At 42.8% G+C, this 25,249-nt stretch overlaps 2 protein-coding genes and 1 non-coding gene across 8 annotated transcripts in view; 2 read left to right on the forward strand and 1 right to left on the reverse strand.

Annotated features, from left to right (window-relative positions):
- Positions 1–12,536, reverse strand: part of dtnba (dystrobrevin, beta a) — a 50,422-nt gene extending 37,886 nt beyond the window's left edge. For 2 of the 5 annotated variants that reach the window (XM_047387248.1, XM_047387244.1), the window contains exon 1: positions 12,224–12,536. The gene's annotated coding sequence lies outside the window, so the exon portion shown is untranslated. Of the gene's footprint in view, positions 1–5,979; positions 6,164–12,223 lie in introns of those variants that run through there. The other 3 variants (XM_047387247.1, XM_047387249.1, XM_047387245.1) reach the window with 3 other exon arrangements.
- LOC124881608 (toll-like receptor 5) lies at positions 6,359–25,152 on the forward strand. Of its 2 annotated transcripts, XM_047387243.1 has the most exons (3): positions 6,359–6,664; positions 8,914–9,072; positions 22,052–25,152. In XM_047387243.1, the coding sequence occupies exons 2-3, from the start codon at positions 9,049–9,051 to the stop codon at positions 23,927–23,929; spliced, it is 1,902 nt and encodes a 633-aa protein (XP_047243199.1). In that variant the 5' UTR covers positions 6,359–6,664; positions 8,914–9,048; the 3' UTR covers positions 23,930–25,152. The 2 variants fall into 2 exon arrangements, with proteins under 2 accessions (XP_047243199.1, XP_047243198.1); XM_047387242.1 differs by lacking the exons at positions 6,359–6,664; positions 8,914–9,072 and adding an exon at positions 20,068–20,221.
- LOC124882578 lies at positions 17,539–17,657 on the forward strand. The gene has a single exon (XR_007041941.1). It is a non-coding gene; the product is annotated as a 5S ribosomal RNA (ribosomal RNA).
- Positions 25,153–25,249: the final 97 nt, after the last annotated feature.

Here is a 25,249-nt window from a genome sequence, read left to right on the forward strand (position 1 = left end):
TCTTGAGACACACAGGTGGAAGGGGGAAGCAAAGGAAGCATCAGCATCTTCTCATATGGTTGAAGGCAAACATGTAGAAGCAGAAGGGTCTAGGGCTGAGGTGGAAGATAAAAAATGTGAGGTGTTACTGGACAGCTGTGGGTCCTGTGGGTCAAAGGAGGGTGGAATGTCTGTTTGGCTGTGAGCAGGAGAGGAGGATGCGAAGCTTGTTTCTGAAGTGAACCTATTGAAGAATGTGTTCAGTTCATTGGCTTTGTCCAGACCTTCATCGGTCCGATCATCCCTCTGCCTGAAGCCCGTGATCTTCATCCCTGTCCACACATCTCTGATATTGTTTTGCTGGAGCTTGCTCTCCAGCTTCTTCTTGTACACCTCCTTGCTGTCTCTTATCTTAACTTTAAGTTGCTTCTGTATACTCCTCAATAATTATCTGTCTCCCTCTCTGAAGGCTCTTTTTTTCTTGTTAAGCAGGTCCTTCAGGTCACTGGTGATCCAAGGCTTGTTATTGGGGAAGCATCTCACGGTTCTGGTGGGGATGATGTTATCCACACAGAAGTTTATATAGTCGGTTACACACTCAGTCATGGCATTGATGTCCTCTCCATGTGGCTGGCACAGTGCATCCCAGTCTGTAGCCTCAAAGCAACCTTGCAGAGCTTCTTCAGCTTCCTGTGACCGTTTTCTCACAGTCCTCTTTATCACAGGTTGCCTCTGAACAAGGGGCTTATATTTCGAGCAGAGAAAAACAAGATTGTGATCTGATTTGCCCAGAGGAGGTCTTGCTGTAGAGATGTATGAGTCCTTGACATTTGCATAAAACAAATCCAATGTTTTGTTTTCTCTGGTAGAGCAGTTGACAAACTGTTAAAACGTTGGAAGAGTAGCAGAGAGTGAAGCATGGTTAAAATCACCAGAAATTGCCACAAAAGCATTGGGGTTTTGTGTCTGTAGCTTAGCAACAACTGAGCTGATGGCATCACATGCAGTGTCGGCAACAGCGGAAGGTGGAACGTAAACTGTTGCCAAAATAACACTGGTGAACTCTCTGGGTAAATAATATGGACGAAAACTTACTGCCAACAGTTCAATATCTGGACTGCAGAGATGACACTTCACAGTTACATGTCCTGGATTACACCATCTGTTGTTCACAATACTGCCAGTCCACCTCCTTTACATGTGCCGCTTCTCTTTAAATTTCGGTCTGCTCGTATGGTTAAAATGCCCGGCAGAGAGACGCTGGAGTTGGGGATATGATCCTGCAGCCATGTCTCAGTAAAACACATAATACTGCATGCCCGGTACTCTGGCTGGATCCTTTGTAGGGCTTGGAGTTCATCCAACTTGTTTCCCAACGATCTCACATTGCCCATCATAATCGACGGAAGAGATGGTTTGAACTTCCTCCTTCTCTCTCTTCTCTTAGCTCCTGCTCTGCATCCACGGCGTCTCCTTTTCAACTCATCAGGGATTTGGGGTTGTAGTTGAAGTATTATTTGAGCTTTTGAGATATTAATCAGCTGCTCCTGGTTGTAAGAAACAATCCCGCTGCCATGGCAATGCATCATAACAAATGTCCAATAAAAAAAAGTATTAGGAAAAAACCTCCAAGCTGCACAGCATCTGACACCGGAGAGGACAGTTGTCCAAAAAAAAAAATCAACTGTATCCACCACAAGAGGAATAGTTCCCAAAAAAGAATAAATCAGAATCAAATTGCTGCCACCTTGAGCTGCGCAATTCTAGAACATTTTGGACATTTTATCTCTGGTGACTGGCTGAAAAGCCCTTCTCTAACACCGACCATAAATTTGTTTGAATTTCTCCTGTGGTTGGTGCTAAAATCTTATTAAATCCTTATGTTGGGACCGAATTGGGTGACGTGATGTCGCCCACTACGGCAGAGCCGGGGTCCCACCCTGGAGCCAGGCCTGGGGTCAGGACTCGCCAGAGAGCGCCTGGTGGCCAGGTTGCTCCTCGCGGGACCCGGCCGGGCCAAGCCCGAATGAGAGACGCGAGGCCATCCCCCAGTGGGCCCACCACCTGCAGGGGGAACCATGAGGGACCGTTGCAAAGAGGATTGGGTGGCGGACGAAGGTGGAGACCTCAGCGGCCCAATCCCCGGATGCTTAGGCTGGCTCTAGAGACGTGGAATGTCACTTCGCTGGGGGGGAAGGAGCCTGAGCTTGTGCGGGAGGTCGAGAGATATTGACTAGAAATAGTCGGGCTCACCTCCACGCACAGCGTGGGCTCTGGAACCCATCTCCTTGAGAGAGGTTGGACTCTCTTCTACTCTGGAGTGGCCCACGGGGAGAGGTGGCAGGCTGGTGTGGGTTTGCTTGTTGCCCCCCAGCTCAGCCATCTCGTGCAAAGTTGACTTTTCTTAAAGCCAGCTCTCCATCACGTGGGAAACGACAGCGACACCTGGAGAGGCGTGATCGGGAGAAATGGCCTCCCCGATCTGAATCTGAGTGGTGTTTTGTTATTGGACTTTTGTGCTAGTCACGGATTGTCCATAATGAACACCATGTTCAAACATAAGGGTCTCCATTAGTGCACTTGGCACCAGGACACCCTAGGCAGGAGGTCGATGATCGACTTTGTTGTCGTATCATCAGACCTTCGGCCGCATGTTTTGGACACTCGGGTGAAGAGAGGGGCTGAGCTGTCCACTGATCACCACCTGGTGGTGAGTTGGATCCGCTGGAGGAGGAGAAAGCCGGACAGACTTGGCAGGCCCAAGGGCATAGTGAGGGTCTGCTGGGAACGCCTGGCGTAGCCCTCAGCCAGGGATGTATTCAACTCCCACCTCCGGGAGAGCTTTGACCAGATCCCGGGAGATGTTGGAGACATAGAGTCTGAGTGGACCATGTTCTCCGCATCTATTGTCGATGCTGCTGCCCGTAGCAGCGGCCGTAAGGTCTACGGTACCTGTCGCAGCGGCAATCCCAGAACCCGGTGGTGGACACCGGCATTAAGGGATGCTGTCAAGCTGAAGAAGGAGTCCTATCGGCTGTGGTTGGCTTGTGAGACTCCTGAGGCAGCTGACGGGTACCGTGAGGCCAAGCGTGCTGCGGCCCTGGCTGTGGCAGAGGCAAAAACCTGGGCCTGGGAGGAGTTCGGTGAGGCCATGGAGAAGGACTACCGGTTGGCCTCGAAGCGATTCTGGCAAACCGTCCGGCACCTCAGGAGGGGGAAGCAGTGCGTCGCCAACACTGTTTATAGTCACCGAGGGTCCGGCCGACGCCTCAGCTCCTGCTCACGTCACGGAGGGTCCGGCCGACGCCTCAGCTCCTGCTCACGTCACGGAGGGTCCGGCCGACGCCTCAGCTCCTGCTCACATCACGGAGGGTCCGGCGGACGCCTCAGCTCCTGCTCACGTCACGGAGGGTCTCGCCGACGCCTCAGCTCATGCTCACGTCACGGAGGGTCCGGCCGACGCCTCAGCTCCTGCTCACGTCACTGAGGGTCCGGCCGACGCCTCAGCTCCTGCTCACGTCACGGAGGATCCCATCGACGCCTCAGCTCCTGTTCCTAGTCTGCAGGAGTTTAAGGAATGTTTTGTCCTCGTTCTGGATTTTGAACCCAGAGCTGAGGTTTTGCCAGGCTCTGCTTCAGCCTCTGAGGGTTCGCCAGGCTCTGCTTCAGCCTCTGAGGGTTCGCCAGGCTCTGCTTCAGCCTCTGAGGGTTCGCCAGGCTCTGCTTCAGCCTCTGGGGGTTCGCCAGGCTCTGCTTCAGCCTCTGAGGGTTCGCCAGGCTCTGCTTCAGCCTCTGAGGGTTCGCCAGGCTCTGCTTCAGCCTCTGAGGGTTCGCCAGGCTCTGCTTCAGCCTCTGACGGTTCGCCAGGCTCTGCTTCCGCCTCTGAGGGTTCGCCAGGCTCTGCTTCAGCCTCTGAGGGTTCGCCAGGCTCTGCGCCTCTGGAGTTCCACAGAGTGTCTGGGATGTCCTCTACTCTGCTCAGTCGGCCTCCACGTCTTTGGTGCAGGCCTGGTCGCCCGCCTGAACTCTGTGCCTGCTCGGGACGACCTCCTGGTCGCCCGCATGAACTCTGTTTTTGTTTTTGGCCCTCCTACCAAGGCCCCCACCGCCCGCCCTGGTTGGGTTGTTTTTGTTTCTGGCCCTCCTACCGAGACCCCCACCGCCCGCCCTGGTCGGGTTGTTTTCTTTTTGTTTGGACTGTTGTGGGCGTCTGGTATCCGCCCTTAAGGGGCGGGGTTCTGTCATGATGTAGGGTTGTTTGGTGTTTGGTTTCGGGTTTCTTCTTATGTTTTTCACAGTTAAGGTTTTGACTCATGCTTTTTGTTTTGTCATCTTGTTCATGGTTTGTCAAGTTTGGTTTTCGGATCTGGTTATGCTTTTGCTTCATGTTTTTCTAGTTTGTGTTCAAGAGTCTGTTTTGCTCCAGTCATGTTTTGTTCTGTTAATTAAGTTTATTCAGTTCACCTGCTTCAAGTAAATCTGTCTCCTTGCTCAACCTGGTTTTCACGCCATATATTCACAGCTGTTCTGTTTAGTCTTTGCGGAAACATCTTTCACTCTCATGCTCATGTCTTGTCCTAAAACCAAGTCTTGTTTTTTTGATCATGCCATGCCTGTCTTGCTTGCCCATTTGTTTTGTTCCTGCCTCCTGTAGTGAGTGAGTTTTTGTTATTAAATCTTTTTCACTTACCATCACGCTGCCTGCTCGTCTGCATTCTGAGGTCCAATTCCAAGTTAACCGTGACAGAACCGTGACAAATTATCTCAAAATAAGTAGGACATTTTACAAGGCATGTGCAATGAGCGTTAGAAGCAAAGGAATATGACCTGCCCAGGGTTTTTTGTTTTACCTATGGAGATGCTCTGCTGGAAATAAGAAAATGAAGTAAATACTAAGCAGCTGCCAGATACCAAAAAAACAAAACTTAAATCTATCTCACAGTTTCAACCGCAACCATCAGAACTCCTCCGATGCATTTTATGTCAGACAACATCGCAGATTTAAATTAAAGGGAATAAAAACAGATAAATGGTTTCTTAGCGTCTTGGTGTTAGGTGTTGAAGATGCTAAGAACATGATGTTCTTGTCAGCATCAAAACCTCAACAGCCACAGATGATAACAACCTAGACGCTGGACTGAAGAGTAAACATCTCTCAGCGCTTTCAGATGTACTAATTTTGTTGTCTTTTACAAAACAAAAAGTTCAGCGTTAATGTGATTTCTTAATTCCACTGGGATTTAACGAGGCCAACAATTATTTTGTCACATACGGCCAGGTTAGTTTGTTACAATGAAATTGTCATTTGTAAACCGCTTTTTGTATTTATTCAAGTTACATTTGGGTGACGTTCAATTATTTTGTTGATCAGAAGCTACGGTGGGGAAAAAAATTGTAAAAATAGGTTAAAAAAAATGTGTAAGCCACCAAATATCTTTTCATTGCATTGTACCAATAACTAATTATTTTTATTATCACTTCTCAGCTCAGTTTGCCATTAAACACCCTGGGTACTCTCCTGCTTAGCAACCTAAACCTAAGATGAAACGTTTCCTGATTAAATCAACCTACAATTATATTATAAATTGATTCAACCTGCAAATGTTGCAACCTCTTTTCAGAACAGTTCTTTATCGTCATAATTTAATATTTTAAATCAGTCCAAGTGTCCCAGCTGTGAGTTACGCAAGACCATCTATAAAATAAGTGATTGTAAATTTGCTTATTTCCCTGCCTAGTGGCCCTCAAACGCACCATTTCCATTTGAAAATGTGTTTTGTAGCACATTAAAATAATTATGTAACAATAAAAACATGCAGTAGTTTTCCTGACTGTAGTAGCTTTGAGGCTATTAAAAGTAAGCGTTACATCAGAGCAGACCACCCAACCAGTGCACCTGTTTAAAAACACCCAACACACACACTTCCCAGTGATTAAACATGCAGACCCGGACCTGAGCAAGACAAATGGACCTGAAAAAAAAACACAAACCATACTTACAGAAGGTTTCTCTTGTTTTCCTGTTTTACTAACAAGCAGAGCCAAATCCCAGCTACTCTCAGGCTAAAACAAACGCACTACACCCTTGACTCTGCAAGCAAAACGTCAACCAGAGTGGACTCGCCGTGTTCTGACGGTGAACCAAGCAGCTCAAAAGTTCCTTTGGCAAATTAAAGAAGCAAACCTAAGGCACAGAAAAGGGCGACTATTAGACGAGGGGGTACTAAAGAGGGTAAGAGGGTGTTTACTACACACAACTTAAAGACCACATGACCAAAATATCGCTTGCAGCTGTCCACGGTTGTCATCCTCTGCACCGACAGGGGCCAGACCACTGAGCGAGTGTGTGTTAAATTTACATTACCATGTGCAGCAACTTTAGACGACAGCATTTCTGAAGAGCCTCTGACTGCTATTTATCCTCTAAATGACCAATTACCGTAACACACATGCTACCGTGGGCGACTCATTAGAAAGCTCAGTGCAATTTTCTAAATCAATGTTTAAAAAGTTCAAGTTTTCAGGAAATGGAGAACAGTGTGATTTATGGGGCCGACGGCATCACCGGTGGTTGGACTCAGCGTTCAGGATCCTGGGACACGCATGTAACGACAAGTGGAAAGAGTTTGTTGAGGTCTCTAAGCAAGGGAAGAGAAAGGCTTGCAAACTGAAAAATAGACCGGAAGTATGATATTTACCTGACTAATATTTGTTTTATTGTAATCTTTACTCAGTTTATGAATGAAAAGCTAACATCTCATAAATCCAACATGTCAGGATGAAACGTTTGTCCGTTTTAATGGTTATGGAAGATTTTGAAAGTATTACCATATTAAAATAAAATAAACATTAAAACCGTAGGTAGTGAATATGCAATTATGTATGTTTCACACCACGTCTCAGGACACAATCAGGTGTCGGGGGAAATCAAAATTTAAATCAAAGAAATTTTCAAGTCTTACATTTTGCTGTATGTTGAGCTTCATTAAAAACTTTACCAAAAAAGCTTTAAGCATATATTCTGTAGTTTGGGCTTCAAGTAATACATTTTAAAGCCGATTTAGCCAGCTTACAGCATACTCTCTCTACTAGTAAAAACACCACAGTCCAAATATATACAGATGTATTGTCATATAGAAGACACTCCAAATAACTGAGTAAAATGATACAAATATGACGACTTCTAGCAGTTATAAATAACTATGTCAATAACATTTATGCTGTAGGAAATTAGGTATTGCTACTGGATCCATTGCAATAATTTTAGCTTAAAATAAAACATTTTAACAACACTGTGATAATATGTCATGGTTTAATATGGTTACATCCAAGCTACACATTTTGAAACAATATAGACGAATACAGGTAAATAAATCCATTAATATTAAATAGAGAGAAGATTTCAGAGAAATACCAAAAACAACAGCAAGTAGGCTAAACTGGAGGCAAAACCCCACATTTCCTTACAAGTTTATTCTTGATCTTTGATTCCTGAGCAGCCAAAGAGACAATCCCACAAATTCATCCAGGAGCTCAAAGCTGTCACCATGCAGGTAAAAACAAAAGTAACAACTTTCTGGTTAGGCGTTAAACATGGACAGCAAGCATTGCAAAAGGTGCCTGGAGGACTGGTGCAGAAGTGGCGTTGTAGACATATTTAAGTCTGCAGCAGATTACTGTGTTAGCCAGTCTGCCCTGCGGCTAGCAGTTTTTAAAAATCCGGGCCTATTTTCTAGTTCATGCCTGGCAAAGCTGCTTTCTAGGCGGTGCACATTATTTGACTGTCACCTCCACTCACTCTGCCTGCAGCTAATGATAAGTCAGTTACCTTTTAGTTGGATGTATGCTGTCTTCAAGGTCTGGTTTGTCTGTGTAACTTCCTACCAGCTCGTCTGATTTATTTGACTAACAGCATTGTGGTCGAGTTTATGCACCAACAAAACTGCCAAATTAATGGAAATGAGGATTTTGGCGTTAAACAGTCCAACATTTTGTCAAGAAACGTCACCCAGGTCAAAACTCTGGGTGGATGAAAACAACTCCTAACTTGGGTTGCAATAAAGGTGGACATTTTAGGAAATATTCAAAATTGAAAACTTTTCATTGGAATTGGTAAAATTTATATGAATTAACTGGAAATCTGGAGACATATAGGCATTAGTAATTACTTCACTTTATATAGTCCAGTGGCTCAAATATGTGGCTATGGTAGATGTGTGCTTTGGGCGCAAAAATGTGTCGCCTATCAGCCAGGCTTCTAGAAATTGATTGATGGAGGACTGCACAGCATGGCCTCAATACACCAGACGTAAATCGGGTAAAATGGGCCTGTGTTTGGGTTCCTACTTGTTATCAAACTAGAACCGCTGTATTGCAACAACATATGTTTAAATATAAAAAAAAAAATTAAACGACTGTGGAAAGGTGACTACTGAAGGACAGTTAAATGCCTTTAAATAAAAATAGCATAAAATCACATTTATTTTAGGGTAGCATTCTCTACAGTTGAGGGAAGGTTTTGAAATGTCCACATTCAAAAGTCCACTGAGGATCAAATTAACAAATTTTCTCATGTTCTAAGACGTGGATTTGACTAAAACCCCGTATCATGAAAAGTTTATTTGTTATATAGCAAAAAAAAAAAAAAAAAAGATTTACTGGTCTAATCTAACATTTAGACCACTTTAAAGTGACAGGGAGCCTTTCAGAGATCATATTTCATTGTCTCACTTGCACTAGAACCAACTTGCCCTACCAACACAGGCCCTCTCATTGTTTGCCGTTTTAAGCCACGACACTCAATGCTATACCATGGCAGCACCTAATTACAGCCTGCATATCCTATTATTAGGCTCCACTCCCGCAGATTTACATTCACAGAGATCCAACTTGAATTTGACTCACAAACCAGCTCTTTACTTTGTTTATTTACAGAGGAAGTAAAAGCAAGAATGATATGAGTGACAAAGCAACGCAGAGAAAGAAATGCAGCAGGATGACGACGTAACAGAAACTGAGCTGAATTAAAGAAACCGGAAGGAAGTTTAAGAGTGCGAAAAAAGAAAGAAGATGAGCGTGCCAGAGAGACAAGAGGTACAAGCTATAGGAAGTGAAAGTTGTGTTTTATGTTGTGTAGAAAAGTGCATAACAGTGTAAGGATGATCATTTGATTAAACATTTTGAGCCTAAATCGGAGTCTCAGCATCAAAACTCATGTGCACTTTTTAATTCATGTCACAAAATGTGGCACAGAGAACATGTCCAAATTCACCTGACCTTTTGTCCAAACGTTCTGGAGTGTCATCGACCTCAGAGTAACCTGAACAGGAATTCAAACAAGCTGTTGTGCAGATACACTACGTCAATTATATTCCAGGAACAAGTCTGCCGTGACATTTCTCTTCCTCGTGGTAATGCTACAAGCTACGCTGTGCCTTAACTAAGAAGAATCACTCATGTAAAACAATAATTGACTGAAGAGCCCCGAGGCTGCTGTGAACTTTACAGCAATTACTCCTACATGCAAAACGAAGAACGCTTTAATTTCACTATAATCTGATTCCGGGGGAATTTTATAAACCAGACTAATCATAGGTTTCATCCTCACTGCTATTATCTCCCCACCCACAGAGCAGATAGTCGCACAGTTTAGCCATGCAGTAAACCGACAACAGCTCAAGTCTTTCCATATGCATTTAAAGAAAAGGTTAAAAAGAAAACGCTTTTGTAAAAACAAAACAGATTCTTTTGCAGATCTACCCGCTTATTAGGTGAAGGGTGGTGGATCCCAGAAAAAAAAAAGGCAGATGGCTAATTCTTGTTTGCCCTTTTATTTTGCCCTGTTTTAGGTGTAAACAAACCTTCCCGTACCTGAAGCACACAATATGTACCTAGCAGGCGAAAAAGGTTGTCCACACATGACCCAACTTATCAGTTGCTTCAATCTGTGCTTTTCGTTGTCATCCTTTGAGCTACTTTCTCTGGGAAGGAAAATGCAAAAGGCCTATTTTTTTTTAAATAAAACCTGATACGTTAAACAGAACATTTACATATTTATATTGTTTTTTAAGAGCTCCCCTAGGTCAAATAACCGCAGACTTAGGGGTCAACCCTGTGCTGTGCCCAGTTTAAGACAGACAGGCTGTGATTTTGTGTTATTAGTGCAAATTTAGGCAACAAGGGGTGCTTGAAAAGTGGAGCAGATTTCACATTAGCGATTTTGAACTCCATTATTCAGAGTCCACTGTCCTGCAACTTTTAGATGTTTTGGTGTTCCAGTACAACAGACTTAAGTCGCTAAAATTTATCAGCTTTTGATCAAGTTCTGATGAGGCCTGCTAATAACCAATTAATTTGATCTTGATGTGCTGAAGCAGGGGCACATCTGAAACTTGGAGGATACCAGCCCCAAATGTGTTTGATACCCTTGCTTTATATTAGAGTTATAACAACATCATGAAATCATTACATTTAAAGGTCTATCTGTGGTCATTTAAATGTTTGTGAAATTGAGTGTTCAAACTTTATAAATAATGTAAGATAGTGGAAGAAAATGCATTTATACAGATTTCTGCATTCATTTCCTGCTATGTGTACAGATATGGAGAAACTACCAGAAACACTCCTTGCACAGGAAGTTGTAAACAACCTGTTAAAATACATATGAATGTAGGGTTTTAGCTAATTTTAGACGCTACAGTGCTTTGGCATTGAAACAAGATCCAGTTTAAGAAGCACTTGTCCTTTTTTTTTTTTTTTTGCTTAAAACATCCTAAAAATAGTTACTACTAAAAATAATTACTAATTGCAGCAACTAATCTCCTCACATTTGGATGACTGTAACTCTCAGTTTATTGGGCTGGATAAGACTTTACTTTGTCGACCTGCAAATCCTCCAAATTTCAGCCACTCGCCTTCTTACTGGAGCTACATGCCGAGGCATCATTCAGGAAGCTGAAACCAGGGGGTTTGTACAATGATTTTTTTTTTTTTTTGCTCTTTAAATTGTGTTTCCGTTCTTTATACTTTGCCTCTACACCACCTGGGCCCAACTGAGGTAATTCTTGGCTCAATGAATGAATGAATGAAACTAGTCTTTGTGAAGATGATCTATTGGAACATTCATACATATGAATTCACTGATGCAACGACAAAACTCAATGTTTCAGAATGGGGGATCTTTTCTGGGCACAAATTTGTACCACCACCCCAAGTATCATCTCTAATCATGTCCATCTCTCTATAGCCACCGTGCATCCATCTTCTCCTTCCTGCAGGATAATACACCATGTTACCTTGAAGATCAGTTCAGTGTACTCCAAGGCCTCCACAGTCCCCAGATTTCAATCTCCTCTGGGATGTGGTGGAATGGGAGCTTTTGCATCATGGATGTGCAGCTGATAAATTTAAAGCAACTGCGTATGGACTAAAATCACTAAGGAACATCTTCGACACCTTGATAAATGTATGCCATGAGCAAAATATGGCAGTTTTTAAGGATGCAACCAGCTTCTATAACATGTACCTAAGAAAGTGGCCATTGCATGTTTTTATTCTCATTTTTATTTACTTTGATTTCTTCAGAGGATCTTGCCCTTTGATCCTTGACCCCATCTTTAGGAACCACTGCTGTAAATGCTTCTGGTCAGACAAAACTAGCTCTAAAATTTGGCATTTAATTATAATAAAGTACACCTATCCCTAAATTAGCGAGCCGAATTTAATATTGCACACTGATTATTATAATAATCCTTAGAGTTAATCTTCAGAGTTGGTATGTTTTGTTGAAAAGCCAGGGAACCTAACAATTGCCATGTTTTTGAATGGAATAACGTTCCTCCCCCTGATGAAGACCTGAAAACCAATAGCCGGTTGGATTTAAAAAGTGGGCATGACTTTTACTCATGGCAGGGAAAGACAACCCCTTCGATAAAAGATCCACGTACACTGCTCAACTAACGGTTTTTAACTGTACACCATCGCCTCTAACAGCAACTCTGATAATAAAAAATAAGTTGTCCCGAATTTCTCTTTAAGTTCTGCCAACTTTCGGGGCAGCTTTGTGAGCGGCCATATTGCCAGAAAGTTTAACTCCCTGTTCACCTTGTTCCCCCGAATGAATGCGCTGTTCGAGTCTCTCACTCCCAAAACTCCGTCAAGTCTAACGTAAATTAAACGTTCGTTTGTAATTGTCCCACCATGCTGTATGTCTTCAACACGCTTTAACGAGAAGAGCTTTACTCACCGGGACTATTCTTGGCAGGTATTCGCGTCCAAATACATCAACACAGGACCCGTGTGGCACCGACTTCAGCCGCAACCAAGTTTCTTCACTCCCCTTCGCTCTTTTTGTGACCTCCACCTAAGTTAGGATGTAATCGTTCACCAGTCCCGTTATTTATTTCCGTAAAGAGCCATGATTGTCGCCCTCCACACACACCCACAGCAGCTACTGCACCGGTTGCTGCTGCTGCGATGAAGTGAACTATTTTTGAAAGAAAGTCACTCCTCTCTGCTTCGCCCTGCTTCCTCCCCTTTTGCAGAGCTGCTCATTCAAAACCGGCCCACACGACTGAAATTATAAGAACCTGTTGTATTTGAAACGAGAAAAAAACCCTCTTATGTTTGTTATAACGTGTGTTATATTAAAACTGAAAAATTAAATGAATGCAGGGCCGCCCCAAAGTTGACTGGGGCCCCAGGCAGAATTTAGTTAGCGGGACCCACATAGGGACATGTGAAAAAATTAGGACAACTCTTTAAATATTATTATTATTATTTTTTTTTTTTACTGTGTCCTGTCCAGCAGAGTATCGCTCACAATTGTTGTCTGAGTGCCAAGAAATTGCCCAACAGATTTACTTTCACAAGCAGAGCATCACAGCTAATGCTTTAAAGCTCTGCTTGATATTTATAAAAGAAACTTTATTATAAACTTCTTTGGGAATATTTCAATTGTTACGGACACGGAGACTGAAATGAAAAGGAAAAAAGACGTTCAAAATAGAGAGAGATGGGGCAAAAGGGAAAAAGGGGAGAAAAGGAGGAAAGAGTGGAGGAGAGAAAGAAGGATGAAGAGAATACAAGATTGCACCCTGCTTGCTTATACACCTGCAGCTGTTTTTATTTATTTTTTTATCAAAATAGTACACGGTAATTATGAATGTAAAATGTACTTAGTGAGAGGTGCAGCCCCATATAGAAGATCTGTGTATCTGTCAACACCTGAAGCTTAACACCTGTAAGTATGAGTGTGGACGCGCTTTTGTATACATGGTCTCTCCACAAAAATATGCAATAGCGAATGTGAGGACCCACAGACCTGCCCCATGGTCCCTGGACTGATACTGAGGAGATCCGAGCCACAGACATCCAAAGGCCCACCAAAGCACAGGAACCCCAGGAGAACCACCGCCGGGACTACCACAACCCCCCCAGAGAAAAGCAGTGGAGAGTCCCAGGGGAACCACCCAGCAGCGACAGTGCAGAAGCCCCAGGGAGCCGCAGCGACGAGCCCACAGTCCCTGCCAGCAGCCGTCCACGCCTGAGCAGATCCAGCCATGGACCCAGAGGCCCAAGACCCTGGGACACACCACCCCCCAAGCAGAGGCCCGACAGAACCCAGGGGGCCAGGCCCCAGCAAGCAGCCAGCGGGAGTGAGCCAGCACACACCAAAACACCCGGCCCTGGACACCAGCGGGCAGAGACTCCAACCACCGGCAGGTAGTGTGGCGTGGAGGAAATAGACCCCCCATAATATGGGGGGGCCTAAGCTGATCCAGGAGAGGGCGCAGTCCAAGACCCAACCTGTCACAAAAAAAAAAACAGGCACACACAGTCACAATCACCCACTCCCACCCTCATGCATACACATAAAATCACTCACACCCAACGTAAAGACAAACAACAATGGACGTCTTACACTCACTCACACTCCCCATGCATACTCTATACTCCCAGGTCCAGGCGCCGGTACCCCCTAGGGGCAACCAGTCCCGGGACCCAGGAGGTGGTCCCCTTCCTTCCTGGGGCAAAGACAGGCACACAGCACCGGCAACGCCCAGACCCGGGTGACCCTGGCCATACATGTGAATGTCATGAAAACGTTATAAGTGAGAGTGTCTAAGTTGTACAATAAAATTGGGGCACAGGCTGCTATGGGACCGCAGAGATGGAAAACCCTTGCGGCACTCCAATGATGCACCCGCACACCAAGACCCTCCATGAGTGGTAATGTGATGGAGCTGGCAGAGGGAGGTGTCCAATGATGGGGTGGGAAGGACTGGGGGGCAAATCGCACTCCCAGGGAGCCAGCTCCCCGGCTGTCCCCAATAGGCACCCCCGTTTGCCGAGTCCCAACAAAGGAGGGAGGCATAGGCACATCTGCCGGGCAAAAGACTAGGGACAGGTAACAGGCCCCGAGAACCAACTGAAAACCCGGACCAACGTCCCCAGCCACCAAACTGCACCCGACCCAAAACGGCAGGCCCACCCAAATGCAAGCTCCGGGCCAGTATAGATACATCCCCCCCGCGACCAACCCCAGCCAGCCCGCACATTCGAACCATGCAGACCCCTCCGAACCCCCTCCCCCAGACATAAAAGGGACTGGCCTCAGTAACCGGAACCAAGACAAGGAACCAGAAACCGAGCCGGAACCACCCAAGACCAAACGACGCCCACACCCATCCAAGGCCAACTACCCATCCCCACCCCAGAAGGAAACCTACATCCACCCCAACATTCGAACAACTCCCAGAGCACATAAGACATTGGACGCCCAGATTGACCCCACCCCACCCCCTCCCACAGACCCTCCACCCCGCCAGCAGAATGTGCTCCATGAAGGATGGAGCACCTGCAATGAGATGAGACCTACCCGCCAGTTTCGGAGGCCCCTATGCCCACCGATGCACCAAAGGTCCCCAAGCCAGGGCTGGGCGCCTGGGAATGCACCAGCCCAAAACCCCGGCAACATACCCGCCAGGACCCAAGACCCCAACTCTTTAAATATTATAATATTTTTTTAGATGGTCACATACTGATGTTGAAGAAAAAAAATTATGCAATTGCACTTAAACAACATAAATGAACAATGTTGTCCTCAATAAACAAAAGACCGAACCAGCTGCTTAGGAACCCCACACCAGCAGGGGGCCCCCAAGCAGCACTACTAATCACAGAAGTTGGGTTTATAGATGTACCATTAAAAAGTCAGAAGTCAGTAATGTGTCCCAATTCAGGGGCTGGATCCTTCGAAGGCCTTATTTGTGGGTCAATTACGTCACAGCGCGGCAACAAAGGCTGTCTCAATTCATGAATCCTTCTGAGACTCCTTCAAATGCGGCCGACAAATGTGTCCTTCTTTTGCCCGATTTGAAGGATGGGTCGAGAGTATCCTTCGCGGTCCATCATTTCCCATGATTCATTGCTGGTTGAAGCAGATTGGTGAAGCAGGGGCAGCCATGGTGGATCACAGCGCCAAAAGCTGTGATTAAATTGTGAAAAATTACACTTTCTGTGACACAAATGAACTTCTACAATGTTTCTAGTGCAGGAATATAACCGTGTAGACGTAAAATATCTGCTTGATTTATCAAGACATCGCCTAATTTCAAACGTGCTCCGACGTGTTCGGAGTTTTCCGCTCCTGCCGTAGTAATTGCCAGCTTGCCTCACCAGCCTTCCCGGCAGTGAGGCTAGACCATCCCAATCCACAGCTGCTCACTTCCAGCCTCTGTGGTTTTAGCGGTCGATGAAGGACCCAGCCCACGTAGACCGAGTCCTTCGAAGGATCCAGCCCCTGAATTGGGACATACTCAACATCACTTAAAAGAAAAACAAGCATTCTGTTTGATGATTTTCATCTTCTGTTTTGTATATGCCTTTTGTATATATATACAGGTCCTTCTCAAAATATTAGCATATTGTGATAAAGTTCATTATTTTCCATAATGTCATGATGAAAATGTAACATTCATATATTTTAGATTCATTGCACACTAACTGAAATATTTCAGGTCTTTTATTGTCTTAATACGGATGATTTTGGCATACAGCTCATGAAAACCCAAAATTCCTATCTCACAAAATTAGCATATCATTAAAAGGGTCTCTAAACGAGCTATGAACCTAATCATCTGAATCAACGAGTTAACTCTAAACACCTGCAAAAGATTCCTGAGGCCTTTAAAACTCCCAGCCTGGTTCATCACTCAAAACCCCAATCATGGGTAAGACTGCCGACCTGACTGCTGTCCAGAAGGCCACTATTGACACCCTCAAGCAAGAGGGTAAGACACAGAAAGACATTTCTGAACGAATAGGCTGTTCCCAGAGTGCTGTATCAAGGCACCTTAGTGGGAAGTCTGTGGGAAGGAAAAAGTGTGGCAGAAAACGCTGCACAACGAGAAGAGGTGACCGGACCCTGAGGAAGATTGTGGAGAAGGGCCGATTCCAGACCTTGGGGGACCTGCGGAAGCAGTGGACTGAGTCTGGAGTAGAAACATCCAGAGCCACCGTGCACAGGCGTGTGCAGGAAATGGGCTACAGGTGCCGCATTCCCCAGGTCAAGCCACTTTTGAACCAGAAACAGCGGCAGAAGCGCCTGACCTGGGCTACAGAGAAGCAGCACTGGACTGTTGCTCAGTGGTCCAAAGTACTTTTTTCGGATGAAAGCAAATTCTGCATGTCATTCGGAAATCAAGGTGCCAGAGTCTGGAGGAAGACTGGGGAGAAGGAAATGCCAAAATGCCAGAAGTCCAGTGTCGAGTACCTGGCACCTGCTCACAGTGCCAAAACCACTGGTAAATGGTTTACTGACCATGGTATCACTGTGCTCAATTGGCCTGCCAACTCTCCTGACCTGAACCCCATAGAGAATCTGTGGGATATTGTGAAGAGAACGTTGAGAGACTCAAGACCCAACACTCTGGATGAGCTAAAGGCCGCTATCGAAGCATCCTGGGCCTCCATAAGACCTCAGCAGTGCCACAGGTTGATTGCCTCCATGCCACGCCGCATTGAAGCAGTCATTTCTGCAAAAGGATTCCCGACCAAGTATTGAGTGCATAACTGTACATGATTATTTGAAGGTTGACGTTTTTTGTATTAAAAACACTTTTCTTTTATTGATCGGATGAAATATGCTAATTTTGTGAGATAGGAATTTTGGGTTTTCATGAGCTGTATGCCACAATCATCCGTATTAAGACAATAAAAGACCTGAAATATTTCAGTTAGTGTGCAATGAATCTAAAATATATGAATGTTAAATTTTCATCATTACATTATGGAAAATAATGAACTTTATCACAATATGCTAATATTTTGAGAAGGACCTGTAATTAAGGGCCAGGTCGTAGACATCAACAGAAATTTGGCTTCCATCTGTGAAAAAAGTTAGGAGACCCTACCCTCTGATAGTTAGATAGATAGATTTGTGCTTTTTCTTTACCTAGGTCTTTCAATTGCTTAATTTTTAGCCAATCAGCGGCGGATTGTCTGATAAGTTTTGGGCCATTGTCATGTTGCAGGGCCCAGCTTTAGTATTACTTTTTGGCTTACGGCCTTACCACCCTGAACACGCTTGATCTCGTCTGATCTCAAAAGCCAAGCAGGGTAGGGCCTGCTTAGTACTTGGATGGGAGACTTCCTGGGAATAGCAGGTGCTGTAAGCTTAGGCTGCATGGTGGCACAGTTGGTAGCACTGTTGCCTTGCAGCAAGAAGGTCCTGGGTTCAATTCCTGACCAGGGGTCTTTCTGCATGGAGTTTGCATGTTCTCCCCGTGCATGTGTGGGTTATCACCGGGTACTCCAGCTTCCTCCCACAGTCCAAAGACATGCCTGTTAGGTTAATTGGTCACTCTAAATTGCCCTTAGGTGTATGAATCAGTGTGTGCTTGGTTGTTTGTGTGTTGCCCTGTGATGGACTGGCGACCTGTCCAGGGTGTACCCTGCCTCTTGCCCATAGACTGCTGGAGATAGACACCATCTCCCCCACAACCCACTATGGAATAAGCAGTAGAAAATGACTGACTGAGACTTTTCTCAACCACCCAAATTGGATTCTATGATGGTGAGATTGCCAGGTTCTGGTTCTGTTGTAGCAAATCACCTCTAAACCATCTAAACCATGACACTCCACCTCCATGCCACACAGTTGGTATAAGGTTCGGTTTTGAAGTGCAAAGAGTATTATTCCTAATACAGCTCTTTCAATCTTACCATGCAGTTGTTCACCCTCACCTTAACAGTCAGGAGCACACCAAACTAAAATGTTTAAAGAGGGTAAACCTCCTTCAAAATGCTAATTAGCATCTTCTCATCATGTGCATTTGATGTAAAGTGAAAATAAATGCGGGTGTGCCCTAATTTATTCCTGACATAAAATTTAAGAAAAGTTTAAAAAAGGTATTTTCTTCAGTTTTAGTGGTTTTATTACTTCAATTTTAAGTATTGTTCAAATCTATATTAAATATTCATATGCCCAAATACATAAAACACCACATAGGTTTTTATAGGGTGCCCTAAACTTTCCATGCTGGCTCATGATAGAGTTAACAACTGAATCAAAATAAATTCCCTAAATCAACTGCTTAATAAGGTAACAGCTGTAAAATAAACTGTGGAGTTGGTGTCATTTCTCTGACTTACTCATTTGCTCTAGCAGACATGTCCGGTGTGGCAAGTCTGAACAGCCTCAGTAGAGTTGGGAAATAAGGACCCAGGTTAATTTGTTGTGCTTTCAAGCACATAAGGAAAAACAAAAACATTTGCTGACATTTATTTGCAGTTAGAGTGTCAATGAAATGTAAAACAGTACTGTTAAACTACAACAGCTTCATTAAATTATGACCATGAAACTTGGTTACTGGCACAAAGTCAGACAGCATGTCTCCCATTTTTTTTCTCTCTGTTTGACAAACCTTTATTTGCTGGAAGTTGTGAAATTCAGCAGGCCTGTGGTAAAAACCTACAAGAAACATACATTCACACCATCAGAATTAAATTAACTAGTCCTAATTATTCATCATATTTTGGTTAAAAATTTAACAATAATATATTTTGTTGGCTGCTTAGTTTAACATTAATTGGTGAGGTAATCCCTGACTAATGCACAGTACAGTTTTTTCCAAATCAAATTTTTATCGGATGTTTTTACCCTTACTCCCTATGTCTAGGGAGTCCAATCCAAATATGGATATATATTAAAGACATAATCAGAAAACTCCTGTGTGAATAGGGAACAATCTGTCGTATAAAAATATACATCTTGTTGTCATAAAGTACAAATTGTGCATTGTTTACTTAAAAAATAATAGTGGAGGTCAAAACAGGTAAACAGTACCTGATAGTCCTGTATTTAGGAGCATGTTTGTGTTAGCATTAAGGAACTCTGCAAACTAAACTCTTCCTTTAAAAAGAATAATAAAAAACCCAGAGAAAACTTTAAAGGACACTCAGAAAACAAGAAAAACGTGTGATTATGACCACTTTAAAAGATTCTAAGAATGTTTGGATCTTTGGAAGATGAAAATAAAGAAAGGAGATGACTTTTGCATATTACTGCACATCTGACCATATCCAGTCTATTTCCAAACTGGAAATCTCGAAAAGAATAAGACTGTTGGTAAATTAAACTACAGAGTTATCTTCAAAATGTTTTAGTTTCATACTTAGAGCTAAAAAATATAACGACTGAGTATTTTAATTTTCATCAGGGAACAACGTTTCAGTTCCTCCTTTTGTCACAATAAACCTTTTTTTTTATCACATATTTCCGCCGTCAGTTGAAGCAAAGGGCCAATCATTCCCTATTTTTTTAAATGTTCTGGTGCCAAACAGTTTGACTTAGATTTAAATTGTCTGGTCTCAAAATCAGATAGGACATGATGTAATATCAAAAGTTTTCCTTACACAACTTAGACTTGGCAAACAGGACATTTTTTGAAAACAGCCAGTTGTGCAATGTAGGATGTTACCCTAATCCTGACAGTGCAAACCAGCAGAGGACCGTAAACATGAAGAGGTACTTCCCTGCCTCTCGTAAACCTGGACTTTGAAAAAAAAGGGGAAATCCTATTTAACAGGAACACTGACATCAACAATCACAAGTAAAAAGCCTGCCTACTGCAGCCTCTGCAGCAAACAGGACAGGATTATTTTTATATCTAGGAGAAGAAGCAGTATGAAGACGAGGACACTTGGCATTCAGATGATTGTTGTTGGTGTTTTCATGCAGGTATGGAAACCTTTATTGAACAATTTGAGTTTCATAGATCGTCCATATTGTTTGATATGTTTAAAATATTTATGATAAATATTAAAGTACATTTTCTTTAATTCTTCTGAGATGTCGGTTTTTACTAATCGTTTTTGTTTCATCTTTAATACGAGTTGGTGTTACATTAGCAAATATCAATGTGTATTTTGTCATTTCTCCTCACACAATTATGAATGTGGGTTAGGTAAAGTTATGTAATGCAATACATATTACCAAATTAACCATATTTGCTAAAAGAAACAGGGTTAGAGCAGAATTATTGCGTCCCCCCTACATACTAAATTGCAACCTAATTTTTATTTTTCTGGCCAAGGCCACCGTTATTTCATTTAAAATGTCCTTGCATTTAAAAGATTTCATGATGCCGTGCACTCAAACAAGGTTCCCAAGGGATTTGTTGGCGAAACAGGCCCACTGCATCACAGCTTTTTCACCATACCAAACTGTTGCCATTAGGTGCTTTTCCACATATTCATTGTCTGTTTTATACCATTTGCACCTGGAGAGTTTCTGCTAAAAGCTTAACCTTTTCTTTGTCTGACCAAATGTTCCAGTAGAGTTTCGCTAACTCCACGTGTTTATTTTTAATTAGGGTAGAAAATACTTTTTTGAGTGTTTTCTTGACTTGTAGAGAGCACATAGTGTTCGTTTTAGATTCTTGATTACCCCAAGATGCTCACTCTTGAACAGTAACACAATTTTTCATAGTTACTCTGTAATTGATTTTTCGGTATTTATTTTACAAAAGGAAAATATACCAATTATACATTCTCATTCACTTATCAACATAACTAAAATTTTGAATTAATAATATTCAGCTGCATCTCAAAAACCATTTATCATCAAAAAGTGGATTTTTTTCAAATGTTTATTTTGTTAAGTATGTCTTACAGCTAATCAAAACCCAAAATTCAGTTTCTAGAAAAAGAAATATTATATAGGATCAATAGTAAAATATTTTTTAATGTAGAAATGTTATGTTCAGGCCATTTTATGGGCTACACAATCATGGCGAGTTGTCTACCTGACAGTCATTGACACCTAAGGAGTCAAGCCGCAAAGCTTTATTGCTGAAAAAGGTGTTCCAAGAGCGTTGAATTGCATGAATGGAAAATTAAGTGGAAGAAAAAAGTGTGGTCAAAAAAAGGCGCACAATCAATTGCACAGCAGTCTATCGCACTCATAATGTTTTGTAGCACTTGCTACTTGGTGTCACAGTGTTTAATTAGCCAAAAAAATTTGCCTAATCTAAATTTCATACAGAATCTGTGGGGTTTAATTAAGAGGAAGATGAGAGACACTGGAGCCAACAATGGGGACAAGTTGAAGGCTCGTTTTAAAGCAACCTGGGCTTTCTTGACACCTAAGCAGAGCCTCTAGCTGACTGACTCCATGCCACACCGCATAGATGCATTCAAACAAAAGGAGGCTAGACCAGGTGTGGAGTGCTTATCCTGTACAGCACATGAACATACTTCTCAATAGACTGACAGTTCGGTGTTAAAAACTAATTTTCTTGGGGTCTTATGGTTTTTCTAGAAAAACAGAATTTTGGATTTTCATTTGCTGTAACCAATAATCTACAAAATTAACAGAAATAATTGCTTTAAATGTATCACTGAGTGTAATGAATCTAAATGAGTTTTAGACTTATGAACAGAAATCTATTAACTTTCGATTATATTCTAATTTAGTAAGATGCACATGTATGCCATGCACTGTAGGAATGGTACCAGACAGTATGAATAATGTTGGTATCTCATTCATTTTTTGATTCCATACTTGCAGATACCAAGTTGCTTCCCGTCATGCCTCATTGCCGGCTCCATCGCCTTCTGTGCATTTAGAAACCTCCGCTCGGTTCCTCCTCTTCCCCCCCACATCACCCACTTGTTCCTGGAGAACAATCAGATCAGTGAGATCAACCCCACCTCGCTGTCCGGCCTGGAGAAGCTGCAGGAGCTAGACCTTGGGCAGCAGAAGGTGCCACTGGTGATCCGGACCAATGCCTTCAGCAGTCAGAGGCGCCTTCAGAGGCTGGTGCTTGGGTCAAACCCTGGTCTTCAACTGGAACAGCTGGCCTTTGCTGGACTGTCCAGTCTCCAGAGTCTCCACTTGGATTACTGTTCGCTTAATGAGTCCATTCTGACTGAAAGCTATCTGGAACCACTTTCATCTTTGCAGACTCTAGATCTATACGGGAACCAGATTAAGAGACTCCAGCCTTCCGCGTTATTTGCAAATATGAATGATTTGACTTACTTGAATCTGGAACTGAACAAAATTGATGAAGTTTGTGAGTCTGATCTTGTTGGTTTTAAAGGAAAACACTTCACACTTTTCAGCCTTAAAGGTGTCTACCTGAGAAACATGTCAAATGAGAGTTTTGACTGGCAGAAATGTGGGAATCCTTTCAGAGGAATATCTTTCCAGACTCTCGACTTGTCCTCCAGTGGACTCAGTGTGGATAAATTAAGTCATTTTTTCAGAGCCATTGAGGGGACAAACATATCTCACCTTAAAGTCTCTGGACACATAGGGAAAGGATTCTCATTCAATAATCTCCCAGATCCAGACCTCCACATGTTTGAAGGATTGAAAAACAGTTCAGTCCTCTCTTTGGATCTGTCTAAGAACATAATATTTGCCCTAAGTCAGAGAGTTTTCAGTCCGCTGACAGAAATCACAAAATTGGATCTTTCTAAAAACAAAGTGAATCAGATACATAGAAATGCCTTCGAAGGTCTTCAGGGTAGTTTGAAAATGCTCAACCTGTCACACAATCTGCTCGGGGAAATCTATTCTCACACCTTTGCCTCTCTGACAAACCTGGAAATTTTAGATTTATCTCAGAATCACATCGGCGTTTTGGGTTATGGCTCATTTACTGGACTTCCACATCTGAAATTCCTAGATTTAACAGATAACTCCTTGCAGGAATTAGGTTATCCCACATCTTTACCTAATTTAGATATCCTTAATCTGAAAAACAATAGGTTAAGGTCCTCATCAGTGAACACCATTACTCAGTTTGCACATAACGCCTCCTCTCTGAGCGTTCAAAACAACAGATTGACAGACCTGGGGGATGTTTATATATTTTTTGGTCAGATGAGACGCCTAAAGCTGCTTTTTTATGGGGGCAACATAATCAAGTGGTGCACACTCAGTAGGCGTGTTGGTCCATTTAAAGGTAAAGTTCTGGATCTTCACGGCAACTCCTTGCAGTCTTTATGGGCTCAGGGCAAATGTCTGGATCTCTTCAAGAACTTTGGAAATGTGACCAGTCTCAACTTGAGCTCCAACAGTCTCCGTTCTCTTCCTCGAGGTATCTTTGAGGGCCTTGCCTCAGTGCTGAAGATGGACCTCTCATCCAATGCCCTGGTATATCTCCAACCTGATGTGTTACCTAAAAGTCTGGAGACCCTCTACCTCTCCAACAACTTCATAGCTTCCCCAGACCCAGCAGCGTTCCGCTCTCTCAGCTTCCTAGATCTGTCCATGAACAGATTTTACTGCAGCGCTGATCTGAAGAGCTTCCTGACGTGGCTGAAAAAGACCAAGGTGAAGTTCTTGAGTCCTATACAGGAGTTCAGATGTGAATTTCCTGCTGGTTTATATAAGATGCCGCTGTTAGATTACTCTGCTCAGCTAACACAGCAGTGAGATCTACAAGAAGTGAATTAATGTTGACTTTATCTTACGGTCAAAAACTCATTCATTGTTTTTTATTTCTTTTTAAGACAAAATAACAAAATTTGACTTTTCACAACTTTTCGCAAACCAAAATAATTTGTTTTGGGAAAGATTTCATATAAATAAATATGAATAAAACACTTCATAAGCATTTAAATCTCGGCGACACAATTTGAGACATACTTGAGGATTCTTGTATCATTTTGATTAAACTGTTCACTCTTTGTGGCTCCACCTTTGAGTGAAAAGCATTTAGGAGTTATGAATGTCCATATTTATCTCCATTGGTGGGTTATGGCGCTCACTGTAATTCGTCCCTTAAAGTTGGCCCTTTCCAGTCAAACAGATGTCAGTGACTTTGTTTCTCATTTGACTTTTGTTCTTGAGATTGGAGCATGCCATGTTGTTTTTAGCTTACTTTATTTTGTCGGGCAGATCCTACTGAAATTATTTCACATTGTGATTTTGTTGCTTTTTCCCGTAATAAATGAAATCATCATTTGAAAGCTGTGAAAACTGCATTTTTGTGTTTTACTCAGGTTCTTTTTGATATTAAAATGTGTTTGATGATCTGAAACTGCTCTATAAAACTGCTGGTTTTGTTGCTGTTCTGTTTAGAGCATCATTTTCTATTGGCTCTGTGCGTAATTTTCCAGCTGCACTGTTGCAAACAGGTATTTACTTTAGAGAACTGTGTAAGCTACACTGCAGATTGATGGATATCTACACTGATTCTCAAGCTTCAGGAAAGATAAAAACATTTTGAAGGATTATTCTCACCCCTGTTTCGACTGTTGCCATCATGCTGGAGATTCAGAAGTATTACAGCAAGACTGAAAAGCAACTTTTTCCCTGCAGCTGCCTGGGCCCCATGTGTAATAAATGTCTTTTATATTCAAAAAACAAAAAAGCAAAAACAGAAGAAATCTGTCAGGAGGTCAATACTTGTCAACTTTAAACAGTATGTTTTTAATGTCTTTGGAGATCTGCAGCATGATAGACCTGTCCTGGAGGAAAGGACATCTATATCGGTGCTTAAAAGAGTTAGCATCCTCCATCGTGTTGGCATGACTGACTTTCTTGAGCATCAAGGAGCACAGCAATTGCGGCTGTTGAATGTGTTGAATTCAAAATGCAATAAAAATATTTTAGTTCTTAATGGTTTTGAAGCCAATAAATAATAATGGATGATTTCTGTGTTGTCAATATTCTCACTGAATTCACTCCAGATAGACCCTTTGGCTTATCATGGAAATGTTTTCAGTTTTTTAAGTACATGGGGTTTATAAA

This window comes from Girardinichthys multiradiatus, chromosome 15 (genome assembly GCF_021462225.1).
Source record: "Girardinichthys multiradiatus isolate DD_20200921_A chromosome 15, DD_fGirMul_XY1, whole genome shotgun sequence".
Lineage (NCBI taxonomy): Eukaryota > Metazoa > Chordata > Actinopteri > Cyprinodontiformes > Goodeidae > Girardinichthys > Girardinichthys multiradiatus.

What these genes read in the sequence shown, in the direction of transcription:
- LOC124881608 (XM_047387242.1), top strand. Translation starts at nt 20,168, where the DNA reads ATGAAGACGAGGACACTTGGCATTCAGATGATTGTTGTTGGTGTTTTC. An exon ending in TTGTTGGTGTTTTCATGCAG is followed by an intron (nt 20,222 to 22,051) that starts GTATGGAAACCT and finishes CCATACTTGCAG; the next exon opens with ATACCAAGTTGCTTCCCGTC.